Genomic DNA, 10440 nt, shown 5'->3' on the forward strand with positions numbered 1-10440 from the left:
CTCGAGCTCGAGCGCGCGAGCAAGGAAACGCCCGTGACGCTCAGCTTTGACGACGACGCATCCAACGCACCGGGCGTCGTCGCCAAGGTCCGCGGCTGGGGCACGACGAGCTCGGGCGGGTCGCAGTCCAAGGTGCTGCTCCAGGTCGGCGTCAAGGTCTGGGCCAACGACCAATGCGCCAAGAACCTCGACGGCATCCACGCGTCCATGATCTGCGCGGGCGGCGTCAAGGGCCAGGACTCGTGCCAGGGCGACTCGGGTGGCCCGCTCACGGCCGTCAAGAACGGCAAGGAAGTCCAGATCGGCGTCGTCAGCTGGGGTGAGGGCTGCGCGTTGGCCAACAAGCCCGGTGTCTACTCGCGCCTCTCATACGGCAAGGACTTTATCGCGCCGTACCTCACCAAGACGAGCCTTCGTTCGACGGCCAACCCGCAGGAGGGTTAGGTCACGACTCCTCTGGACGTTGTGTCGTAGTGTGTACACATTTGTGTCTCGTTGAATACTGTACCAGCAACTCATTCTTGGCTTTTGCATTGGCTCTGGTTTCTTGGGTTGGTAAGGTAGTAGGTTGCTTCGCGAAATTCGCTTTTCAAGATACCCGGAAATCAGTTGGCATTGACCTTCCAGAACAGCTTTCATGTAAGTAGTGAAAGATGGATATACTTGTATGCACGGAAAGTTTCTATTTCCGTCGTACGAGCGTGTTTATCGTCAGGGCTATTCAAAGCTCTTATCTGGGGCACATGCCCGTTGAAGAAGGTAGATTCTACAAGCAGGCAGCTCAATGTACGCACCACACGCGAAATACGTGGGATATCAAACTCGCTCCAGTTTTGGTTTGGTTGCTAAATTGGAGCGATCCAGAGCAACATTGCATGCGTTGTAGATTACAATTGCATGCTAGAGACACGAAACGTCTCGCATTTGTCGTCCACCAACGCGCTGATATTTCGGACGGTAGATAGCAGCAGTGCTTGCGTATCGCTAGGATCCCTCTAATATAAGTACAGGTACCGCTCTTGTATTAGAATATCGGCGGTCGTGTAATGGCAGCGGTGTCAACACTCCTTGGCGCGACGAGGCACGTACACCGGTGCACGGATCATTCACAAGCTTGACGCTTCACTGCGACTCGCAAACACCGCAGAAAGCCACATCATAGTATTACCAAACACAAATGACATTGCACTTACAGGACATGCGCGATGCGACTCTATCGTCAACGTCAGTGGCAGAGTAATGTTTTTGCTGAAACCATCACGTGGTAGACATGACATGTTCGACCCCTTCTTGCCTTTTGGGGCGTGGTCGGTCGGTCCTCTATTCTCGAGCACCACCGAGTGGCGGGCCCGCATTGTAGCAACGGTAATTACTCCACACTGTATTGGGATATGAATCGTTAGGCCTTCTCCAACGCGACGAATGACTTTATTCAAAAAGGAGGAGGGTCTCTTGACAAAATGAGAATTATAGATGATTCGGTTGGGACAGAAGCGTGCATTCACCAACATGCCATGCCTTTGTGCATGGAAGCAAGCGAGGACAGAGAAAATCACCAGCTTCTTGTCGCCCATTTGAGTCTATTCTGGGTTTAGTCCCCAGCATCATGGGTCCACAGCTGCCATGCGACAGACGCACCCGGCGCTTCGATGAACTGATAGCGTCGCCGAAGCTCTTGGACCAATTTGCAGTCCCTCGTATCCCCGCCGCAGAGCTCCAGACGAGGTATCTACATCGCTGTTAACACGACCAAGCCGCGAGGGTTGGACATGCAAACGCCTCAATATTCAAGACTTCAAGATGAACGCGGCTGGTAGACGCAATATGCACAATCTGGTTGAAATTGGTGGCATTGGTCACGTCAGCTGGCTATTTTAACCCAGGTCCAAACAAGTCGACCACATCGATTACGCGCTCGTGTGCGATGAATTCGACCCCCCCCACCCCCTCGTATCACCAAAATCCAAACAGCAAAATGCCAGAACCGCTCACCACAGCGGTGCATGGACAGTCCCTTCATCGCTGCATGTGCTCGACGGGTCGCGACCATTCGCCACCGCATACGCAGTGGTCCTGCCACTCTCTTCAGTATTCGAGCCCCAGCTTCCATCATTGGACGCACAATCGCCGTCCGTGCAAGCGACTGGCGTGGAGGGGGTTACTGTCCTGATTACTACACGTGTTTCAGGTCACGTCTACGCGCCATGTGTTGCTATGCTGCAGCATCTCCACCGTCCGCCATTGCTGAATCGCCCTCGTCATGGCCAAGCACGACGACGCCGCGTCGTCGGCTCCGTCCGGCACGACCCACACGAACGCGCCCAACCCACTCTTTGGCCGCCAGCGCGACGACCTCTTTGCGTTCCATGAGCCCGAGGGCGCGTCGCGTCTCAAGCGCTGGTTCCTCGGCGCCCCCGGGCCGCTCTTCGGCGCGATCCTAGCGCTCGTTCTCACGTACGCCTTCAAGGACGTGCACATGCACATCACGGTCGCGCGGACCATCATTGCGATCGGGAACCTCTACTTCCGCGCGATGGAGTGCGTCGTCATGCCCCTTGCGTTCATCGACATCATTCTCAACGTGGCCGAATTCACGCACAGCTTCCGCACCCACCGGCTGCGGTGGCACACGCTCGGCCTTGCGCTCCTCACAACCGGCCTCGCGATCGGCCAAGCGTTCACGTGGGAGGCGCTGGTCGGTACCGAGCTCGACGGTGCGCGCTACGTCTATATCGAGCTGCCGTTCATGGAGCTCCAGTGCCCGTCGGCCAACAACGCGTCGCTGTACCTCCAGAGCGACCCAGTCACGGGCCGCATGGCGTGCGGCGCCCAAGACAACTCGACGACGTTCTACATTGGCGACCACGTGTTTCCCGTCCTCTCGGGTCTGATTCGGCGCAAGGACTATGCGAATGCGGGCGACGAGCTGCAATCGGCGGTCGCCGACTTGATCCCGAGCAACATCTTCCAAGCGTTTATTGCGCACAACCTGCTGAGCTTGGCGACGTTTGCGCTCCTCATTGGTGTCGCACTCGGTCTCTCGGGGAAGAACCAAGGGTCGGACGCGACCAACCGGCTCCGGCACACGCTGATCGAGGCCAGCGCGACGCTCGAGACAATGCTCTCGTACATCATCACAGTGACGCCGATTGCTATGGTGCCCATGATCACGGGCCCGATCTTTGCGCGCACACACACTCTCAGCTCGGTCTTTCCGCGTCTTGGCATCTACGCCGGCGTGTACGTGGCGGGCGCTGCGATTCATACGTTTGTGATTCTGCCGCTTGTGTCGGCGATTTTCACAGCGTCGAGTCCGCTTCGGTTTCTGCGGGCGACAAAAGAGGCCCTCTGGTACGGGTTTGGGTCGGGCTCGTCGCGCAAGACGCTACCTGTGACCATGCGCTGCTTGGACCCGCACGTCTCGAACCGCGTCGCGTGCCGCGCGGCCCTCAAGGTCGGCAACTGCTTCAACAAGAACGGTGGCGCCTTCCACATTGCACTTTCGCTCATCTGGATCTTCCACGACGCAGGGCTCAAGTTCATGCTCACGCCGGTCAAGATGGTGGTGATTGCAGTCTGCGCACTCCTCGGCTCCATGTGCGTCGCGCCCGTCCGCAACGGCGCCGTGCCCGTTGTGATTGTCATCTTTACCACGCTCACGGACCTCCCGACACCGTACGCGTACAGTTACCTCATGATTGCCGAAACGTTCATTGACCCGATCTCGACCGTCATGAACGTCCTCGGGAACGCCGTCGTCGCTCATATTGTCGGCCGCCAAACGACGCCGACGACCATGTTTGCGATCTAGTAAGTCGTTGGGTCGATGGACTAGAGACGTCTGACTATATACATTGTATCCGCGTGGTCCGGCCTGTGAAGACGCCAACGGAACTTCAGCGCAAAAGACATTATTTAAACCTATACTAGTAATAGGAACAAGAACAACGTGGATGCTGGTCGTCGTGTTTCTATTTGCACCTACCTGATGGCCCCTCGATACTCGGGCATGTACGGCCTCATTGCCGCTCATCTGCAGTAGGCGTTTGCAACGTGGTGGACGATCCGAACCATGCACCAAAATGGACGGCCAGCTGAGGTCGATTTGGACGGGTGCGGTGTCGATGCCTCCCAGCCATCCATTTCCACATGGCTGTTTCAGACTCAGATGGTCGAAACGTCCGCCTTGTGGACGCGCCTCGTCGCGTGTGGGATTGTCGTTCGTGCATATGCTAGCACAATCTTCTTGCTACTGCGTAATACTTGGAAGCAGAGAGACGGAGCTGTCTGCACCGTAGCATCATCGTCCACCCTATCGACGCAATCATCTTGGACGAGCGACGACATCCAAGCGTGCCATCGATGGCCGGCCACCCACGATGGTCGGCCACCCACGTCTCCGTATCAGACGGCACCTTTTCGTCTCCGACGTTATTCATTGATCGCATCGTGTTAAAAATAAGAAATAGACACATGACTCATGCGGCGACGTGCAGATCCATCGTGCGCTTCTGATGGGCGACGATGTACGCGACGACAACGTTGCCTGCAATATTGGTCACTGTCGCAATCGGGTCGATGAGAAACTCGCCGACGAGTAAAAAGGCAAAAGCAAATGGAATCGGAAGGCCCGTCACAAACGTGTAAAGGCACACGACAATGCCGACACCGCCGGTTCGAATCGGAGGCACCGCGATGGCGCCGACGACAGCAGAGACCACCATGACGCCAACGGTCGTTGCAGTGAGCTCCTTGGCCAGACCGCCGTTGTAGAAGATCCAGAGAAACGCCATCGAGAGGTACATGGCCGCGCCGTTCTTGTTGAGAACGGTCCCGACCGAGAGCGCGAAGCGGGCCGTGCTCGGATTGGGCACTTCGCGGTCGACGACGCGCATCGTCACGGGCAGTGCTTTCATCGACGAGCTGCAGCCAAAGCCATAAATGGCTGCGTGCCGAAGCTTCCAGTAGTACGCAAACGGGTTGACGCGGGCGCAGAGCACGAGCAGCGCCGGGAGGACGACACAGACATGCAACAAGCTGCCGCACACGTAGGCAACGAGGTAGTACGCCAAGCGGAGCATGTCGAAATCCATCGTATGCGTACCCGCGAGGAGCGGCGCAAGGATGAGCGGGATGATTGCAACGGGTGTCGCCGCCGCCACGTAGCCGCTCATGGTTTGAAGCAGCGCGTTGAGCTCGCGAAGCACCTTCATGACAACGTTGCCCGACTCGGAGCGCGAGAGGAGACCGGTCGCGACGCCAAAGACGATGGCAAACGAGACAATGCCAAGCACGTCGTTGGTGAAGAAGGCCGCAAAGAGGTTGTTCGGTGCGAGGTCTCGGACCAAGTGAGCGACTTGGGCTGCGTCCGAGTCGTAGTGCGTGTAGCGACTGATGAGGCTCATGATCTTGTACACGTCGTCGCCGATAAGGAATGCGTTTTTCGCAGTGCCCATGACGTTCTCGACGCAGTGTAACGAGCCGTTCCTCGACGGTACGAGCAGCGATGTGGTGGTGTCGGGGCAGTAGATCGAGAGAAGGCCTTGGCGGTACACAAATTCGCTGCCCGTGATGTGGTGTCGAATCAAGTAGACACACGTCATGCCTTGCAGCGCCGCAAGCAGCGTCGAAAGCAGCAGCAGCCACATCATTTTGACGCGCACGAAGACCAGCTTGGGCGCGTGGACGACCGCCGCGACGCTCAGCGCGATGCTCGTGAACGCCAAGGGCACGACGACGCAGGTCATAGCTCGAAAGTAGAGGCATCCAATGTAGTACGTGTTCTTGCCCACGATGTAGACAGCGAGCGCCGCGTGGAGGCTCGGGACCGCTTGCACGAGCGCAAACAAGCCGAGCGCGATCGCCGTGCCGAGGAGAATGCCGGGGGCGCCGTTGAGCCAGTTGCGCCAGCGCGACGACGCCTCGTGGTCGCTCTCGTCGTCCGCATGGTCGTCGTGTCGTCCGGCGGCCTTGGGCGGCGCCGTGTCGGTTGAGGCGTAGAGCGAGCTCACCGAGTGCCGGAAGTGGTCGCGCATGCTGCGAGACAAATCAAAGAGTGTTCGAAATACGAGGTGGACGGGTGCACAACGCAGCAGCTGGGTTCGTGCGTTTGCAAGCTGACGACGAGAACCGGTCGAGAGACGCCACTGTGCACGGTGAAGAATCTTATAGGGTCAGAACGCAGAGCCTATTTGTTAGGATGGAGGCGTTGTGGTGTCAGAGCGAGTAGGGAAGCGACGGCGAAAGGCGTCTGGCAGTCTGCAACATGACGATCCATTTGCGACATCTGATTCAAGTTGCGTACGATGCGCAGCCAAGGTCAACGACGGGTCACATTGCAGGAAGAAGGACGAGCGGTGCCACAGAAGCTGGTTCGACGATGGGACGCTATCGACAAACTAGAGTACTACGCTGGATTATAGACTTTCCATTGTTCTTTCATACATAGTACTGAGTAGTACGATAGAGAAAGCTCGATGGAGGCCATGCACGACGTCGCCCAACAGATGTTGCTGCTCGTCAACCGACCCTGATGCACGCCGCGCACAGACGCAAAGGACGCTGAACTAGAGCCTCGCGCGCAAAGCAAGACGCATTGACGATAGCGACAGCCAAGCGCGGCATCGGATACAAAGAACGCAGTTTGGACAATGTGTCTTTCGAGCGAGAAGCTCCATTGGCTACCACCATATGTCGCATCTGAGGTCGACGTGCCAACGCGCTCGGAATTCGCATCGTGTCTCGTCCAGCGGTCTGCACAGAGTGCTCGTGAATTGACCACACATAACAACCTCGCTCTCTACAGTCAAGGCGCCCGAAGGAACCGCTTCCTTCCTCGTCGAGATGGAGCAGAACGGGCGGCCATCGCGCACGAATCTCTGCCCTACGTACCGGTAGTCGGAACGTCGCCAAATGTCCCATGGTGCGTCATGCGCCCAGGTGACATACCAGTAACGTAGCATCATCTCACGGCGCTCCAAGTACGAGTAGCCTTGCGACCCTGGCGAGTCCAGTACAGTGTAGTAGTGTCGACTTTGTCGCTCGTTTTAAGACACTTGATATCAAGTACCAGGAGTGCTCGCGATTCGAACACGCCCGAACAACACTGTAAGCTTACACGGGTGCAACACACGCTGCTATTACATTCTAGCCTGTACGCGGTCAGCAATCGATGGTGTCGCACACTTCGGACGGAGGAATCTCCAGTCTCCAGATACGCAGTGGTACCCGTACACACATCGTTTATGACCTGATATCAATCGCAGATCTTGGGCGTCTCCAGTCGCCTCTCTGCCCCGCTCCTACCCGGTCCAGTCGCCAGCCTCGTCGTCGACGGTTTTGGCGCGGCCCGACTTCAAGTTGCGTGCTCATAGACTTTACCTCGGAGAATGCATAGTTTAAAGCATCGGATCTCAGAGGCGACCCCAACTTCGTCAACAACCGACCGCAATGGGCAGCGAGCAGTCGACGCCCGCGTCGCCGGTCCCGGAAGAGGGCGATGGCTCGAGCTCCGGCTTCCGCGTGCTTGGCATCCAGGAGAACTCGCCCTCGTCGACGGTCGGCTTTGTCTCGTTCTTCGACTTCATCGTGGCGGCGAATGGCATCCGATTGGTATGAGAAGCTCCGTGACGACGATCCGCTGACGCCCGCATGCGTAGGACACGAAGGACGCGACGTTCATGGAGATCATTGCGCAGAGCGAAGACGTGCCCATGAAGCTCTCGGTGTACAACGTCAAGTCGCAGACGACCCGCGGTACGACAAGGCCTGGCCATGTCTTGTAAGATGCGGATGGCGTAGAGCTCGAGATGACACCGACGCGCCAGTGGCCTGGGAAGGGCATGCTTGGCGTCACGATCCGCTTCGACTCGTTTGAAGGCGCGGAAGACAACCTGCTCCACGTGCTCGTAGGCGTCGAGAACCCGACGGAGCGTGCACTCAGGCGCGTTGTGTGTAGGAGGTGGCCGACAAGTCGCCGGCGCAGCTTGCGACGCTCGAGCCCGAGACTGACTTCCTCCTTGGCACGCACGAGCGCGTCTTTCGAGGTAGACTCGCGACTGTCTTGCATGGCATTGCCATGGTACACTAGATCCCGAGGACCTCTACGACGAGATCTTGGACAGCCTCGACAAGCCTTTGCAGTGCTACGTCTACAGGTATGGCGACTCCTTGCTCTCTCTATCGAGACACGCATGCGTCGACGTAGCGCCAAAACAGACCAAGTCCGGCTCGTCACGATCGTACCCAACGACCGCTGGGGCGGCGAGGGCTTTGGTTTCCTTGGCGCCGAGGTCGGGCACGGGTACCTTCACCGTCTTCCCGCGAGCGTCCGCACTTCGAACGGCGAGTCAATCGGCTTTGTCAACATTGCGGCGCATACAAAGGCTGCGACCGATGTCTACGGTATCGTCGTTCCTGCGTCTAGCGCGTCCATGACTGTGGTATGTAGCCCGCGAGCTGCCTGCCGAGCCCGTCGCGCCGATGACCGAAGACATGGTAAGCTTCTTCCTGCTAGAGTCCTCGCCACGTACGCGGCATAGGTCGGGGAGGAAGAGACACCTACCGCAGCACCCGCCGTGGTGGCCCCATTCGCAGTGTGCGCGCCTGCCGAAGTGCTCTCGTCGGTGAGTGCGCCATCGTCGACGTCATCGTTGCCGTCGCCGCGGCTGCAAGTCGTGCCCATCAAGGAAGCGCCCAAGTCCAACCCGGTGACGACGTCGCCGTTCCCACCCATGGGCTTTCCGGGGTTTCCCATGTCGACGGTCGAGACGTACATCGACCCGATGTCCCGCGACTAACCACCCTCCTCGTGCTGTTGACAACGCGTGTGTATTGTGCTACGTCAAGTCTACTCGGCGGCTTCGAGCTGCTTGAGCATGTCGAGAATGGACTCGGCCGTCTTTTTGTTTTGGGGCACGCCCGTCCCCGTGTAGTACATATCGGCGAGGTTCTTCCACGCCGACATCGAGTGGCGGTCGGCCGCGGCTTGGTAGTACTGAAAGGCCTTTGTGTACTCGCGACGTTCGTACTTGAGCGCGCCAAGGCAGCAGAGCGCATCGGCATGCTCGAGCTTGGCCGCCTGCGTGTACAACTCGATCGCGCGCCGCATGTCGGGCGCCGTCAGCGGCGCGAGGCCATAGTGGTACGCGTCGGCCATGCAGTACATTGCATCCGCGTCGTCACACGCGACCGCGTCCTGGAGGTAGCGCCAGAACACGTCGGCATCTGGCGCTATGCCCATGCTCTCGTCGCCGCTGCGATAGAGCTGGGCGAGGTAGTAGCGGGCGCCGCCGTGGCCCTTGGCCGCGGCGGCTTCGAGCATGAGGAGGCTGCTGGTCGCGTTCGCAGGGACGACGTCGTGGCCAACGTGCAGCACGTGGCCCATGAAGAAGAGGGCGCTGGGGTCACCGACCTCGGCCGCCTTCATAAAGTAGCCCATGGCGCGCTCGGCATCCGCGGGAATCGGAGGCAATGAGTTTGCGCTGCCGTTGTAGTAGAGCAGCCCGAGGTTGTAGAGCGCGTCGGGGTGCGGGTTCTGGCAGTCGGCGATGAGCGAGTACCACGCAGCGCCGGCGTGCGCGAGCGGTGGGTCGTGCTCCATGCAGAGGTTCCCGAGGCGGACGTAGGCGTCGCGGTGCCTGGCCATAAAGAAACATGAGTTGTTGTGTTTGATTTCAAGTAGTGGACGATCAAATGATCTTCATGTACCCAGCATCGGCAGCGCGGCGAAGCCACTCGACCCCCTTGGCGTTGTTTTGACGCATGAGCTCCATCGGGTCATCGGGGGCCTCAAAGGTCTCGCCGAGCGGCGACAGCTTCTTGGATCCGTTCAAGAGCGGCTCGACGATGCTGCCAAAGACGTCGTCCAACGCGTTAGTGGTCGTGTGTTGGACGAGGCTCGCGGCGTGCGTCTTCTTCTTCTGCTCTTCGCGGTACGCCTTGTACATCTTACGCGCCTGCTTCCGAATGGTCTTGATGTCCTGCGGGTCCGACGTCGCGTTCGCCTTTTGGCGCATGTCCTCGGCATCGAGGAGCCACTCGTCTTCGGGCGACGCCGCGTCCGAGGCCTCGTCGTCTTCCAGGTACATCAACCCTAGCTCATACTGTGCCAAAGCGTCGTCCTTGTAGGCGCGCACGTGCAGCGCCTGGACCTCTTCCCAAAAGGCCTACATGCATAGGCTCATGAGCAACCTGTACGGACTGGCGATTGTCGCGTGGGATTACATTGTCCGTTGGCACCGACGCACCACCATGCAGCGATCGCACAAGCAGAGAAAAGGGCTGCGCATGGCGCAACGGGTGCGCGACAGAGGCCACCGAGTGCTGCTGCGTTCGCACGCGCGACGCCTGCCGGGCGGCGTGGCGGGCCAGTCGTGCTACACTGCGCCGCAGCATCTTGATTTTGTCCAGCGAAGCCCCAGGATGCTGGAGCACTCCGCG

The 10440-nt window shown here is 58.8% G+C and overlaps 4 protein-coding genes across 4 annotated transcripts; 2 read left to right on the forward strand and 2 right to left on the reverse strand.

Moving 5' to 3' along the window:
• Window positions 1–2260: 2260 nt before the first annotated feature.
• Window positions 2261–3961, forward strand: SPRG_11416 (hypothetical protein; the record flags this gene model as incomplete). The annotated part of the gene is made up of 1 exon (XM_012350417.1): window positions 2261–3961. One exon carries the CDS (start codon window positions 2261–2263, stop codon window positions 3809–3811), a length of 1551 nt encoding a protein of 516 aa, XP_012205807.1. The 3' UTR covers window positions 3812–3961.
• A 517-nt stretch (window positions 3962–4478) lies between these two features.
• On the reverse strand, window positions 4479–6035 carry SPRG_11417 (hypothetical protein; the record flags this gene model as incomplete). Its single annotated transcript, XM_012350418.1, has 1 exon — window positions 4479–6035. One exon carries the CDS (start codon window positions 6033–6035, stop codon window positions 4479–4481), a length of 1557 nt encoding a protein of 518 aa, XP_012205808.1.
• A 1332-nt stretch (window positions 6036–7367) lies between these two features.
• SPRG_11418 (hypothetical protein) lies at window positions 7368–8927 on the forward strand. Its single transcript, XM_012350419.1, has 8 exons — window positions 7368–7611; window positions 7659–7755; window positions 7801–7907; window positions 7958–8045; window positions 8090–8156; window positions 8207–8403; window positions 8450–8496; window positions 8541–8927. Exons 1-8 carry the CDS (start codon window positions 7450–7452, stop codon window positions 8796–8798), a joined length of 1023 nt encoding a protein of 340 aa, XP_012205809.1. The 5' UTR covers window positions 7368–7449; the 3' UTR covers window positions 8799–8927.
• On the reverse strand, window positions 8811–10088 carry SPRG_11419 (hypothetical protein; the record flags this gene model as incomplete). The annotated part of the gene is made up of 2 exons (XM_012350420.1): window positions 8811–9638; window positions 9709–10088. 2 exons carry the CDS (start codon window positions 10086–10088, stop codon window positions 8849–8851), a joined length of 1170 nt encoding a protein of 389 aa, XP_012205810.1. The 3' UTR covers window positions 8811–8848.
• Window positions 10089–10440: the final 352 nt, after the last annotated feature.

This window comes from Saprolegnia parasitica, assembly GCF_000151545.1.
Source record: "Saprolegnia parasitica CBS 223.65 unplaced genomic scaffold supercont2.65, whole genome shotgun sequence".
In the NCBI taxonomy this organism is placed as follows: domain Eukaryota; phylum Oomycota; class Saprolegniomycetes; order Saprolegniales; family Saprolegniaceae; genus Saprolegnia; species Saprolegnia parasitica.